Consider the following 15,259-nt stretch of genomic DNA (forward strand, 5'->3'; position numbering starts at 1 on the left):
TTGTCTGTCTTCTGATATTTCTGTTTATGTACAATGAGAAAATAATAAATTATATAGCCTAATGCATGTACATCATACATGTTTCAACAAGATAGAGAACTAATAGCTTGAAATGTTTTTTTGAAATGTATTTTACGGAAATGTAATTTCCGTAAAATAACAATTCAAGACAGAAATCCGTTTTCAGTCCTGGTTCTGACCTCCTAGAGCAGTGGAAATTAGATGACAGGAAATAGAGAATTCAAAGAAATAAATAACATAAAGCAGGCAATTCATAGAATATAAAATGTTACATTTGTACTTTTTGTAGATGTTGCTCTCAGCAACAGCAACTTTTATGTTTTTATGGGGTTAAATAGACTAGTGTGTTCAGATGGGGGGAGTAGCTATGATTACTGGTAGACGGGTTAACATGTCTCCTGCCCTTTACCTCGTTGTTATTGTCAAAATATAGGCCATTCATAGATACAAATTCAAATAGAATTAAAAACTCAAATGTTTTCTTGAAGATGGAGAACGTTGCTTCCAGCATCTAAATGTCATCCTTTATTTCACTGCCTGGTCCGGTTTTGCAAGATGACAGGGAGCAAAGATTTTGAGTGGGAGAACATAGTCTTTGTTGTTCTGAAGTCATAAAATAGTGACCGCAGAACAGATAAGCCGGCGTTTCCGCAACAGCAAGTTGCTCCAGTCCTGGGGAGGTTCCAGGTTACATTGTACAACGTTATTTCCCCTTATCAATAGAGAAAGAAGTAAATATTTGCCATCCAAAATCAAATTCGGTGGAGGACGCACTGTGTACCAGGCGGGGTCACTGTTGTTGCTAGGAGGCGCTGTTGCTGCCGGAAAATGGCGGCGATCGCCGTACTGTACGAGGCGAGATCTGGCAATTACCTTGAATCGATTTAATATTTAGCAAGTATGTGGAACAGATAACCAGGAACATACCATCTTAGGCGTTGTCAGAAATATCAAGATTGGGTATCTGGTCACATCGGACAGAAGAGCGAAACACTGACATAGCGTGAAAGTGGATTCCACACATAACTGAGGTAAGGCGAGGGCTTGCCACGGATTCATAGCGTTGGGTGTGAAACAACGGGCATCAACTAACTAACGAAAGATAACCAGCAGTTTAAATACGTAAATTTGAACTGACTACACTATTTCTATTATTATATTATATAGTGATTGATAAATCAAGACAGACTGCATTTTCTGTATGTGCTTGATTGTACGGCTGGCGAACGACCGTTATAGTGGTGAAGCGCATTTTGGAGCAATGAAATTCTGTGACCCAGTGAAGCTATACTACTAGGGTACTTTATCCTGTATAGCGTATAGATTATCCAGGTAACCAGTCAAGTAACTACTTAATAATAGTTAAGGATACCAATACTACCAATATCTCATTATCTAAAACATTAGCCTACTAGTTATACTGCTGGCAAGGAATTGTTCACGCTGATTGCAAGAGCATACATTCTATAAAAAAGTCTAATAGCCTATATGTAGAGCAGATGTTTTTTCAGATGTTGTAGTTCACTAGCTAGCCATCCATTAAATGTTGCGGCTACGATGCTTGAGATTTTTAAAGGCAGTGACCAGAACATTGCTTCATCCGTCAAACAATGGGGCGAAATTTCTGGAAGCGAGGGGCGAAAAGGATATCACTGCTGCATGATGATAATGATTATGACGGGGCTTATGATGAAGAAAAGTAGGGGGACGGAAATGATTGTGCTTATTGTTAAGAAAAAAGGGAATTGGGCTTCTGTTCAAAGCACGGTAGGATATAATGACGTTGTAGTACTTGCTCATGTCTTTCGTGGCATTTAGAGACGTTTGGTCGACACACTGGCCGCTCAACGTCCCTCTCCACTGGGCTACACCTGGAGCGCGTCCTGACGCACGTGGGGCCGTTGTTGCCAAGGTTCTACCCCGAGGAAGAGTAACAACAAAAGGGATGACATCATTCCTATGTGGGAAAGATAGCGCGGCTGGGTAGTTGGGCGTTGTGGCTATAATAACCTCTTAGCCTCTGGGCCTCCCTGCACAACAGCGTACTCATTCTAATCTAATACCACCACCAAAAATAAAATAACCAAGTCAACAAATAAGTAAAGAAATAAAAAATACTACAGACAAGGAGGAATAACCCACCGTCCCGCTGGAGGTTGAAGCAAAACCACGGAAGGACAAAGAGGGCAATCTGGACTGCTCTTTCAGTTGCTCGGGGCTTGACGATCTGATAAGGCTGATAAGCACACACCTATCACTGCCCCATTGCTGCTGTATTGGCAGACTTCCTCTTCGGTGCTGAGGGAACAATGTCCTGCTTTTTAAACGGTCGTGCGACGTAAAGGCCTGCGTTGTGTGCATCGTTGTGTTAGCAGAGTGTCAGGCGGGGGGGGGACAGGACAGAGATGAAGAGCTACGAGGAGTTCTGCTTCAGCAGCCTGGCCCGGCTGCAGGCACAGGGGAAGAAGAAGACGAGCGGCGAGACCTCCGGCCAGCAGAGGGCGCTCTCCCTCATCCACTTTCATGGCAGGGCTGTACTGTCACCTGTGGTGAGGACAACTCTCTGGTTATGTTGTGGCATGCTCACAATGTGCGCCTTTGTATGTGCGATCCTCTTAGTATGCGCTTGGTAGCGACCCCTTTGCAGACAATGCCATCTGTACAAATACAAGTTTGCAGCGGAGTGGTAACCAAATGCAATGCACCAGTAGGGTTAAGGCAACAGTAGTTAGTTATACACACCCAGGCGTGCACACACACATACACACACGCACACACACGCACACACATGCGCGCACACACATGCACACACTGCAGTTGACACGCCACCAGCTGACTGAGCCGTCACAGTCTAGTAGATCTGCTGACAGCACATTCATTCCAGGTAAGAGATTCCAGATATCTTTTCAATGCTATTTAAGTTCCTCGCAAAGGTCGCCCTGAAGTTTTGTCAGTGACAAATAACAGGACTTGATGCTTGTGCGTGTGTGTATGCGTGTGTGTGTGTGTGTGTGTGTGTGTATGCACGCGTGTCTGTATGCTGGTGGATGTGTGCGTGTGTGTGTGTGTGTATGTGTGTACGTGCATGTGTGTGTGCGGGTGTATGTGTGTGCGTCTGTGTGTGCGTCTGTGTGTGTGTGTGTGTGTGCGTGTATGCGTGTGTATGTGTGTGCGTCTGTGTGTGTGTGTGTGTGTGTGTGTGTGTGCGTGTGTGTCTGTGTGTGTGTGCGTGTATGCGTGTGTGTCTGTGTGTGTGTGTGCGTGTATGCGTGTGTGCGTGTGTGTGTGCGTCTGTGTGTGTGTATGCTTGTGTGCATGTGTGTGTGTGTGCGTGTGTGTGTGTGTGTATCCATACGTTCTCAGCTAAGCGCGGAGCAGCGCAGGGAGATGGTGCAGTACAGACAGAGGGCTGTGCAGCTGGATGCTGAGAGACAGAGTTTGCGCAGGGAGAGACTGCTGACCCAGGGTCAGGACACTCTGGATGGTGTGCAGGTGAGTCAGCGGATGTGTACATACAAGCACACAGGTGATTAACCAATCACAGCACAGCACACAGGTGACTATGATCTCAGTAGAGCACACAGGCGAGTTTCTGATCTCAGTAGGGCACACAGGTGATTAACCAATCACAGTACAGCAACACACGCTTGCACCCCAAGCATGTCTGATATACAGATAGAGGCTCTAGGTTTGGGTGAATGTCACTGACATCAGCAGGAGTCACAGAACAACGGAGAGCTTTAAAGAAGTCGGTTACACCTCCACCTCTCTGCCCCCCTGTTCTGTCCTGAAAGGAAGGTCTGTGTGGGCAGCTACTGTTCTGAATGCTTGGAGATGGGGCTATTCATTAACTGGGCACATTCATTTACTCACTCACTCACTCACTCACTCACTCACACACACACACACACACACACACACTCACACTCACACACTCACACACTCTCACACACACACACACACACACACACACACACACACACACACACACACACAGTAACTACGCACCCAGGCTCTGTGCCTCTGTGCCTCTGACCAAACTACGTATCCCAGAAAGCACTACTTCTGCAGCCTGCACAGTACTTATCTGAATCCTCCTGCAATGTTTACCTGATTTTCTAAGGTGAATTCAGAGCAGGCTGACAGTCATTTTCTGGGTTCGTGAGTCAAGTTTAGTGAAGCTGTGCTGTGCATCATCTTAGGCAGTTTTCGTGAGGCCACCACCCCTTTCTCACCGCCAGGTACGTCAGCTGCCAGAAGAGGAGAAGCAGACCCAGGCCCCGCCCACACGCTGCTCCCCACAGCCAGAGTTCCCGAACGGCTTCACCCTGCCTCCCTGGGGTGGAAGAGGGCTGGGAGACACTCTGTGCGGCACTAACAGGGACGGACCCCAAGAGAAGGGGCCCCCCGTGTTCCAGAACGGGACGACAGGAGATCCGGGGGAGGAGCGGGGCGAGGGAGGCCGGCAGAGCCCGCTGAGGGAGCAGGGCTGGGGGGCGTCCCGGGACAGCTGCAGGGCCACGCCCACCGACACGCTGAGAGAGAGCATCGCCGACAAGAGTGACAGTAGCGGGGGGCGACCTCAGACCACGCCCGCCTCAGACCACGCCCACCCTGGGTTGGACCCTCTCCCCTCCCCCAATCCCCAGTCGGGCCTCGCGAGCCCTCACGCCCAGCTGCCCACCCCGGAGCCCAGCGTCAGTCCCCGCCCCCACCGCCGCAGGCCCCGCCCCGTCTCCACCGGCAACATCTTCATCTCCTTCCCCGTGTACGCGGCGGAGCAGGAGAGGGGCATGCTGGGAGGATGGGGGCCCGCAGGGGAGAGGTCCCCGCCAAACCACCAATCACCCGCCAACTCACTGCTGCCCCCTGGTGTCGTCGAGCGGCGTGGCAGCCACTGCGGAGCGGACGCGGGCGGTGAAACGGCCGTCCTGACGGGGGCCCGTGCGCCCGGCCCCGTGACCCAGGACCCCAGGGTCGCGACCCCGGGGTTCCGCAGGCGCTCCCAAACGCTGGACAGCCAGCCGCACCCCGGCGTGGACCGCAGCCAGGAGAGAGTGCCGCGCTTCATGGGCGGGGTCCCCTGGAGGCCCCCGTGCCGCCGCTCTCCCACCGCGCCCCTCAACCAGACCTACGACCTGGAGAGCCCCGTCCCAGCCCTGCTGCTGAGGGCCCAGGGGGCCCCCGTGCGCTCGCCCGCCCCCTCCCCGTCTCCCCTCCCCCAGCCTCGGGAGACGCAGCCTGGACACGGAGCCACGCCTCACACTGGACCTGCTGACCACACCCCCGGAGCAGCCGGCCAATAAGACCGGTGAGCGGGCTTCTGTGCGAGTGTACGAGTCTCCGTCAGTATTCTCACGGTACACACTCCGTGACCACTTTATTAGATAGACCTGGACGTCAGCTTGTTACGCCAGCTAATCGAATAAGCCAATTATGTGGCAGCAACTCAATGCATTGACTTGTTGTCCAGACCAAACATCAGAATGGAGTGGAAATGTGATCCAAGTGACTTTGACTGTTGAATGATTGTTGGGGGCAGTCGCGGTAGTTTGAGTAGCTCAGAAACGGCTGATCTCCTGGGATTGTCACGCATAACAGTCTCTAAAATTTACGGAGAATGGTGGAAAAAACATTCACTGGGTGGAAGTTCTGTGGGTTGTTAGTGAGAGAGGTCAGAGGAGGATGGCCAGACTAGTTCAAGCTGATAGGAAGGCAACAGTCAGTCAAATAAACACTTGTTACAATAGTGGTATGCAGAAGAGAATCTCTGAACACAGAACATTGAACCTTGACATGAGTGGACTACAGTAGCAGAAGACAGGCACACTTACAAAAAAATAAGTCGAATAAGTACAGAATAAAGTGGCCACTGAGTGTGTATTTGTTCAAGTCAGTCCATTACAGTGCATGTCTGTGTGTTTGTGTGCGTGTCTGTGTTTGTGTGAGTGGGTCTGCAACTGGCAGGAATGTCAAAATTGCAAGCAAAGCAGCTCCATGTCAACAAAACCTTTACCTTAAAAGAACCTGAAAGTGTCCACGTCATTATTCTGTACCATATGTCTATATTGTTTATGTCCTTTGTTTATTGTTAACTCGGTATGTGGACATGAATAACAGCATTAAAATGTGTGTGTGTGTGTGTGTGTGTGCTACAGGGGAGGCGCAGTGGGAGGTCCACGCCCTGGAGGACATGCGGAGGCAGATGGAGGAGGAACACGCCCTGCAGCTGTCCCTCCTCATCGCCGAGCAGGAGAAGGAGCAGTGGCGCCTCCAGCAGGTCAGCACACGCAGGCGCAGGGCTTAAATACGGCCACTGAGACCGACTGCAGTCTTACCCGGGACGGTCGATCAGCCGCCCGCAGTGCGCTCTCGCTGTCCACATGCGAACGGGAACAACTGCGCGGCTCAGCCGGTGGACTGCGGGGGAAAGCGAGTGAAAAATGTTAACACAGTTTCGATTCTACTTTATACACCGCGTCGTACAGGACTGCCCAGCGTGTGTTCCTGGAGATCGACCACCCTGTAGGTTTTCATTTCAATCCTAATATGATTTCACTAATTAGCTCAATTAGATCTCTGGCTGTTGAATGAGGTTTGACTTTACTTGAGGGAATGAGGCTTGACTTGAGGGTTGGAGTGAACACCTAGAGGACGGTCGATCTCCAGGCACAGGGTTCGGCAGCCCCGGTTTAGTGTAATCGGTGGGTAACTGGGATGGAAACCTAAAGGTTGCAGGTTTAAGTAATACACTGCCGTTGTGCCCTTAAGCCAGGTACTTAACCTGAATTTCATCAGTATACTGTATATGAAGCTGTATGAAGGAAAGCTGCTTACACATGCAAATGTTACGGAAGTCGCTTTAGCGAAGAGTGCCTGTTAAAATGGCAGCAATATAATGAAATGTAATATCTCACTGCTGTATCTTGTGAGACGAAGCAGTTCTCCTGAGTGTCCTCTGGTCACCTGTGCCTGTGTGTAGGAGCTGGAGGAGCGGGAGAGGAGACGGAGAGAGCAGGCGGGCAAGAGGGCATCTGCTGGGGACCTCAGGGCCGGATGGGAGAACCAGAGAGAAGGCTGCTCCGCCCTCAGCCCCGCTGGTCCCGCCCAAAATCTGACCGGCCCCGCCCTCAGCCCTGCTGGGCACACCCAAAACCTGACCGGCCCCGCCCTCAGCCCTGCAGATAGGTCACCCGGACCCGTACGCAGCATGGGTAACCCGATTCTCCTCTCACGAGACACCGCCAAGACACTGAGGCCTGGCGCATACTCTGCACAAGGAACGGCAACGCAAATAGAGCTGTACTTCTCTCGAGGGTTTTCAGAGCACTCGACCCTGGTTATGGTTATGCACTTTGTTGTACATTGGTCTGGATAAGAGCCTCCGCTAAATGCCTATAATGTAGCTGAGCTTATGTTATGCCAATCTACTAAGTGGCAGCCTAGGCTAATCTGGTAAACCTGGGAGCAAAAATGCTTACTTCTTCATTTGTAGTTGTTTGTTGAGCGGTGCTGATATTTTATGCCTCTTGGCGGAAACGCATTGACTGCACCACATGTTCGCGCCGCGTTACAAACTTTGGACAAAACATTCTGCTACCCAAGGTACACCCCCCTGCATTGTTCATTGTGTCATTCTCTGTGTTTCTTGTGTCACGCAGAAGAAGCAGGCTGCACCCTGATGTTTAACGTAGTGAAGATGTCCCTCCTTGTTCCCAGCAGGCTTCTCCTCAGCGCTCAGCCCCAGTGCCCCCCCTGCTGCTCAGTCCCCTGTGTACCTGTGGGGGCCCTCCTGGGGGGTCGGCAAGGCACGCGGCAGGCAGAGCCAGGTGTGTGAGGGGAGACACCTGTGTGTATGCCAGTGTGTGTGTGAACTGGGTGCCAGTGTGTGTGTGAACTGTGTGCCTGTGTGTCTGTGTGCCTGTGTGTGTGTGTGTACATGTGTATATTTGTGTTCATCTGTATTTACCTCCTCTCTCTCTCTCTCTCTCTCTCTCTCTCTCTCTAGGTGCTGACCCCTGAGCTGCACGCGGTGCTGTGTCGCCTAACCGCCGTCGCCCGCGGTTTCCTCACCCGCCGCCTCCTGCAGACTGAGAAAGTTAAACACCTGCGTCAGACTGTACAGGTACGACACGGGGGGCTGACTGAAGAGGCTGCTGCATGGTGTCGGGTCCTTAGTTGTGTGTTCGTCCTCAGTAGTGAGGGTGATGTTGTGTTGGTCCTTAGTAGTGTGTTTGTCCTCAGTAGTGAAGATGAGGTCGTGTTTATCCTCAGGAGTGTATTTGTCCTCAGAAGTGAGAGTGATGTCATGTTTGTTCTCAGTAGTGAGGGTGATGTTGTGTTTATTCTCAGTAGTGAGGGTGATGTTGTGTTTATTCTCAGTAGTGAGGGTGATGTTGTGTTTATTCTCAGCAGTAAGGGTGATGTCGTGTTTGTCCTCAGTAGTGAGGGTGATGTTATGTTGGTCCTCAGTATTGTATTTGTCCTCAGTAGTGAGGGTGATGTCGTGTTACTCCTCAGTCGTGAGGGTGATGTCGTGTTTATCCTCAGTAGTGAGGGTGATGTCATGTTACTCCTCAGTAGTGAGGGTAATGTCCTGTTTATGTGCGTTCTCAGGACACTCAGGAGTTCATCTGCTCATTCCACACTGAAGCCCCTCTGAGGAGGAAAGGCTCGGTCTCTGCACAAGACCTGTCCTTGCAGGAGAGGGTGCGAGCCCAGGTACTGCACTGACATACTGACATACCTACACACTGAAACCCTGCTGACGCACCGTTATTGACACACTACACACTGACATTCACATGGCACCGCGCTGACATGCTATTATTAATACACTCTCCACACTGATCATAACACACTACCTACACTTACACATTGACGTTGACACACTGAGACACACTGGTATTGATACAGTGAGACATGGCAACACCCTGTCGTTAACACACTCAGATGCAGCAATGTGTAGCCCACAGCAGAGCTTTCACATGGTACCATGCCCATCTAGCGCCTAGTGCCCGCCTGGGAAGGTCTGGTATCAATGGCAAGGACCCGGGTTATTGAATCTCTGGTTCAATATCCCGTGTATATACTGGGGTTTCTGTGAGAAAGGGGTATCAGTAACACCCCCGGGACTCTGTGCCCTTCCCCCCCCCTCCCCTTAGCTGCGGGCAGCACTGTACGATGTGCACGACATCTTTTTCGAGATGCCCCTGGAGGAACGGCTGGCACTGCTGCTGCAGGACAGGGAGCTGCGCATGGAGAGGAGGCTCCGAGAGATGGTAACGATGGCTCTCCTCAAATCAGCCAATCACAGGCTCCACTAGGCCAGAACTCTCATCCAGTCAGCCAATCACAGGCTCCGCTGGGCCAGAACTCTCATCCAGTCAGCCACTCACAGGCTCCGGTAGGCCAGAACTCTCATCCAGTCAGCCGATCACAGGCTCCGCTAGGCCAGAACTCTCATCCAGTCAGCCAATCACGGGCTCCGGTAGGACACAATGCAGTACAGTGGCTGACATTCTGGCCTTGGGGTATTTTACCTTTGTATTTTTTTTGTATTGTAAAAGCAGTCCTATTACATTGTTATAATTATGATAAATAATCATAGTCTTCAAAGACACACAAACTCTCAGCTTCTCGGCTGCGCTATAGTTCAGTCTGAAACATTTGATTGACCTCATTAAGGACCCATCTGGCTGAGCCTGTGGTTGCTTTCCCAGCATATGGGTATCGATTGAACTGAGGAAGCATCTAGTCCTTGCTTGAATATTAATGGTATTAATGGTTGTGATTCATTTCCTGTTGTGAAGGAAAAAGCCAAGAGCCCCCGGGATAGGGTCACTCTGTCGGCTGCTACCCAGAAGTCCCTGGACAGGAAGAAGCAGAGGTGAGGCTGTAGTACCAGCACTGCAGTGTCTTTCACACTCACTGGAGTTAATGTTGAGACATCAGAAATGCAGTCCTGCTGTAAATTCAAGCATTGATCGCATAAAGTCGGTGTGAAATACAAAAGGTCTAAATTAATAATTTCAATGTGCTCTCCGCTGATACTAGCCCCCCAAATACAGTAGCATATGATGTAATAAACGCTCTAGTGGGAGAAAAACCCTCAAACAGTAGCAAGAAAGAACTCCCAGATGGGGAGAAATCTCGGGAGGAAGCCATCCTCCGCTGGCCTATAGGTGGAGATGGTAACAGTTCAGTGTCCACTTGCTTCTTCTCTCAGAGTCACTGGAAGCCCGGGGCAGGCCAAGAGGATCCAACAGAAGCCAAAGAGCCCCCCCACCAACAGGCAAGTTCATGCACCCCCCCCCTCCACCAACAGGCAAGTACATGCACCCCCCACCCCCACCAACAGGCAAGTACATGCACCCCCCCCCTCCACCAACAGGCAAGTACATGCAAAACCCCCCCTCCACCAACAGGCAAGTACATGCACCCCCCCTCCACCTACAGGCAAGTACCTGCCCCCCCCCCCCCCCCCCCCCCACCAACCGACAAGTACATGAATCCCCCCCACCCCCACCAACAGACAAGTACATGAAAACCCCCCCCCTCCACCAACAGGCAAGTACATGCACCCCCCCTCCACCATCAGGCAAATACATGCAAAACCCCCCCTCCACCAACAGGCAAGTAAATGCACCCCCCCGACCAACAGGCAAGTACATGCACCCCCCCCCCTCCACCAACAGGCAAGTACATGAAAAACCCCCCCTCCACCAACAGGCAAGTACATGCATCGCCCCCCCCCAACAACAACAGGTTGCCCCTGGTAACTAGATAGGCAGTGTGAGCTACCAGTGTCCCTCTAGACGTCCAGCCCCCTACCCCCCCTCACAGCCAGTGTCTCCCCCCCCCCAGGGTCCTGCAACCCAACCAGGGACAGAACTCCCCCGTCCCAGGACAGCTACTCCGCCAAGGGTGCGTGCTTTAAAATGAACTCTCTTCAGCGTATATGTGTTCACTTACACTGCACTTCAGCCGTAGACATCGCAGGCGCTGAACAATGAAACTGAGACACATTCAAAGGCGTAGATGGATTAGACTGTTTGAAGGTCCCTTACAATGCAAATGAATAAACATCACTACAAATGAAGGCATTAATGGTTGTAATGAGACTGCATTAACTATGCGTTTGTGATAGTTAAGTAACCTGTCTTTTCCCCGCTCTGACAGGAGTCTGTACAGGAAGGCTCCAGAGGAGAGAGTGAGGCACTCCGACAGCCTGCGGAAACAGCACTCGCTGGGGTAGTAGTGACCTCCCTCAGCCACCAAAACAAAATGATCCCACACCCCCACCCCTTGCTCCCACCTCATCAACGCCCCCCTTTTTAAACTCCTCAAACATCCCCCCACCACCTTCCCAAAAGCCCTCCCAGCACCACCGCCCCACACTCCCCACACGCATCTCCCCAGGAGGGGGCGTGGTGCCCATCCAGCACACACTACCTGAAACGACATCTGTGAGGATGATGACTGTCCTTCATCACACTGTTATTCCTGTAGTACAGCATTAGATACAGTTCATTACATATAGCATTAGCAGTGAACAAAAATCAAACATCATCGTTATATACTCTTTGTTTCAGAGTGTTTTCAGTTGGCCCAGACTGATTTTGTGCACAATAAAGGATATTTTAGATATTTTAGATACTTTAGAGATTTCATTTTAGATACAGACGTTTCTGAAGATCTGCTGGCTTTCCAATGGCTAGCGTTGGGGCATTCAAATGGCACGGTCTAAAGCAAGAAAAGTAACAAAAGTAGCTTTTTTAACAATATTATGTTTTCCTTACCAACATTATAATTGTTTTTAAAAATATATTTTTTCGGTTACAATTTCCTATAGCACATGCAACTTGAAAAGGGAAGTATTGTATTTTTTATATTTTTATATTTGCATTTATGTTGTCATTTAAAAACAAAGGCTATACAATGAATCAGTTCATAATGTACAGCATAACTTTTTGTACAAACTTTTGGAGTGAGCTGAAACACATTTTCTTGGCTTCAGACCGTAACCACTGAAAGCTCCAAGACCAGCCATTGTAAAGACGTCAGATCATCAGAAACGTAATTTTCGAATATATCCGTAATAGCAAACAAAATCTGTCTCGGCCGTTAAAAACAACAAAACTGAAATAAAGATTTTTAAAAACCCAGAGTGAACTACAGCTTTAGGCCTCTTCAGAGGGTGCTGGGGCCACTGGCTGAGCCTCAGCTTTGGCTCCCGGTGTCTGCAGTTCAGCAGTGCCACGGCGCCTCCCGTCCACACGGAAATCAATCGACTCATACTTACTGTAGAAAAGCGGCGACTCGGGCATTTTTCCAGAACAGACCGGGAAACGCTCGATTGGATTCGGATCCGGTGACTCGGGAGGCCGTGACGTCGTGCTCATCGGACCACTGGGGCTCTGTGGACCTGGGGGGGGGGGGGGGGGGGGAAAGAACATCAGAGCGCAGCAGGAATGCTTCATAACACGGTGTGCAGACGACCGCTCGGTACCTTTAAGCTTAAACGATTGCCCTTTACCTTGCCTTTGAAGGGTACGAGCTCCCCCCAAAAAAAAGAAACCATGCCACGGTGCCCCTCCTCCCCCCAACATTACGGAACCATTACGGAACCCTCACTCATAGCCAACTTACCACTGAAGTCCTGCTTTTTGTTTGCGACCTGTATGCCACACTAAAATGAGCATTTCGCGACAGGAGTCCGTTTACCTCCCACTCTGTGAAATGCTCCCCGGCGTGACTGAGCCTTTTCCGTTTCTTGCGCTCGGCCGATGGAGATTGCTCGAACGAAGGCCTGCCTCTGAGATGGAGGGTCGGAGCTGGGGGCTACAGCTCCAGCCCGTGTGGAACAGGGCAGCCGGAGAGCTGCTGTTCCCATGCGACAGCAACAGGGCTTCTGGGCCTCCTGTTCCACTTACAGGTAAAATCTCAGAGACAGTCTTCCAGAACCACAGCCCCACCTGCCAGACGCACAGACAAATCTCCACCTGCTAGACACACTGACACCTCCTAGATGTCTAGACGTCTACACAAATAACTACCAGACACACTGACACCAGACAAGCAGACTACTCCCTGACACACAGATGGACGCACAGACTCCTAAGGTACTTTCACACTGCGCTGTACTTAGCACTGGGTTAGCCTTGGCCCCAGGCTAAGGACGATCCAGAACAAGCTTCTCCTGTGTTCAGGCAGGCATTTCTTATCCCCGGGCTAAGCATGTTGGCACCGTACTCGGGGATATTTCTGGGGCTAACCCCGAAAAGTCGGTGCTAACACTGCTGTGGAGCAGGGTTAGCTAGCCCAGGGCGAAGGCTAGTCCTAGCCCATTTGTGAATGTGAATGCTGGCTTAGCTCTGGGCCAAAGTCTCTCTTAGCACCAGGACAGTGTGAATAGACCTCCTGACACACACACACACATACACATACTGTGCAAGTCCCTGCTCTTTTCAGGAGCCATATGCGTGCACACACACACACACACATGCACACGCACCCACATCACCAATATTTGCTAGGCTTCCCCTGTGTGTGTCCAGCTGCCTGGCTTTTTGCCTGAATACATCGTCTCATCTCCCTGCTCATCCCTGGTGCCAAGTAGCCTTTCTTAGTCAAAAGCCCTCAGCAACTGGAGTCTAGCTTAGTAGTCACGTGAAGAAATGTAGCTTAGAGGTGCTTTGTGGTAGAGGGTTGGTGTTGGTAGTTGTATTGAGAACTATACCGAGCAAGACATCTCCTGCCTTTCAGCCTTCTGTGGTGTCTGCGTTTATGAATGTTTTATTCTGTTTGAGGCCAAAAATAGTTATTTGTGGCAAAATTAAATTTGGTAGGAAATGAAGTTAAGAGTGAACTAAACCTAGAGTATGCACAGTTATCTCTTGAAAGTGTGTGGCTTTTTTATTTACATTTTGCACTTTAAAAATAAAAAAAATAGAGAAGCGTTTTTTTTTTTTTGGGTGCAACGGCTGTGGTTTCCCCCGAAACATCTTCTGTACAGCCGACCCACAGGGTGGCTCGAGTGTTCACTCAGATGCTCACAGTTCCAGCTGACTGCACTGGGGAAACCATCTACTGATGATGAAAAAGCTGACAGAGGCTGTATTGTAAGGGCCCGAACAGTCACTACGAAAACTCTTAACAACAAAAAAATACCTCGTCAGTTGTGCCACCCTACGTTTCACGGAATACCTCTGGCACCACCTGGTGGTTGAGTCTGGAGTTGCAGCATGTTACTACTGAACAGTGGCAGAGGCTCCCACTGCACTGTGTCCATGTAGACAAAGTGAAGTGGGGTCAGACACAACCGATATGGCCTTCTACTGCTGTTGGAAACCTGTTATTTATTAACTTTTAAAAATGTTTTTATTATTATTATTATTATTATTATTATTATTATTATTATTTGTTCGCCATGTTCATGTGTTGATGTTGAGTATTTATTGTGATTTTATACAGTTCCTACATATCCCTGTTTCTATGCATGTTTATAAGAATATTGGTAATAATACAGCTAGCCAAAATAAAATATTATAACTAAGTCTCAGTTCCTGTGTTAAGTTGGGGGGGGGGGGGGGTAAAATAATTTAAAGCTGGATTCACACTCTACCTAATGCACTACCGGATGAAGTAATCATAACAGGCTATATTCAATATATATATATATATATATATATATTTTTTATTTTTTTTTAAGATTTTTTTTCAGCCTTTTTCAGCTTTATTGGACAGTATAGTATAGAGAGACAGGAAGAACGCGAGCGAGAGAGAGGGGAAGACATGCGACAAATGTCAGATGGTCAGATTCGAACCGCCGACGTCGCGGCTCGCAATGAGCATGCGGTTAGTGCTCTACAGGCTGCGCCACCGAGACACCCCATATTCAATATATTTCTGAATTACCACCATCCACTGATGGACTGCGTTGTTTTGACAGATTAAAAAAAGCACACTGCAGTCTAAATAGTGAACAGCAGTGTAGTGATTTACATGGATCACCGTGTTAAGAGATTCATCCAAGATCCAAAGTGCATGCTGAATAGGATCTGGCATTACAAAGAAAACACTTGTGGACTTTTGCCTTTGCCAGCCAGGATCTCTACTCACAACCAGTCATTGCATCATAATTTTGGCACTCAAAACTCAAACATCCCACTCCCTACTGCCTTTCAGTATGTTGCTTTAATACTACCCATTCTTTGTTCATATATTTGGCTCCAGT

At 49.6% G+C, this 15,259-nt stretch overlaps 1 protein-coding gene across 1 annotated transcript; it reads left to right on the forward strand.

Moving 5' to 3' along the window:
* The first annotated feature begins 858 nt into the window (after positions 1 to 858).
* On the forward strand, positions 859 to 11,537 carry LOC133114072 (centriolar coiled-coil protein of 110 kDa-like). Its single transcript, XM_061223268.1, has 14 exons — positions 859 to 1,052; positions 2,394 to 2,570; positions 3,385 to 3,513; positions 4,224 to 5,319; positions 6,180 to 6,301; positions 7,004 to 7,376; positions 7,744 to 7,850; positions 8,030 to 8,146; positions 8,638 to 8,742; positions 9,186 to 9,302; positions 9,834 to 9,910; positions 10,250 to 10,315; positions 10,888 to 10,947; positions 11,203 to 11,537. The coding sequence occupies exons 2-14, from the start codon at positions 2,427 to 2,429 to the stop codon at positions 11,276 to 11,278; spliced, it is 2,589 nt and encodes an 862-aa protein (XP_061079252.1). The 5' UTR covers positions 859 to 1,052; positions 2,394 to 2,426; the 3' UTR covers positions 11,279 to 11,537.
* The last annotated feature ends 3,722 nt before the right edge of the window (positions 11,538 to 15,259 follow it).

The sequence above is a fragment of the Conger conger genome, chromosome 16, assembly GCF_963514075.1.
Source record: "Conger conger chromosome 16, fConCon1.1, whole genome shotgun sequence".
NCBI classification, from domain to species: domain Eukaryota; kingdom Metazoa; phylum Chordata; class Actinopteri; order Anguilliformes; family Congridae; genus Conger; species Conger conger.

Excerpts from the sequence above, each read along its gene's own strand:
- LOC133114072 (XM_061223268.1), top strand. The coding sequence starts at position 2,427 with ATGAAGAGCTACGAGGAGTTCTGCTTCAGCAGCCTGGCCCGGCTGCAG. Across the intron at positions 6,302-7,003 it reads AGCAGTGGCGCCTCCAGCAG|GAGCTGGAGGAGCGGGAGAG; the intron begins GTCAGCACACGC and ends GCCTGTGTGTAG. Across the intron at positions 10,948-11,202 it reads GGACAGCTACTCCGCCAAGG|GAGTCTGTACAGGAAGGCTC; the intron begins GTGCGTGCTTTA and ends CCGCTCTGACAG.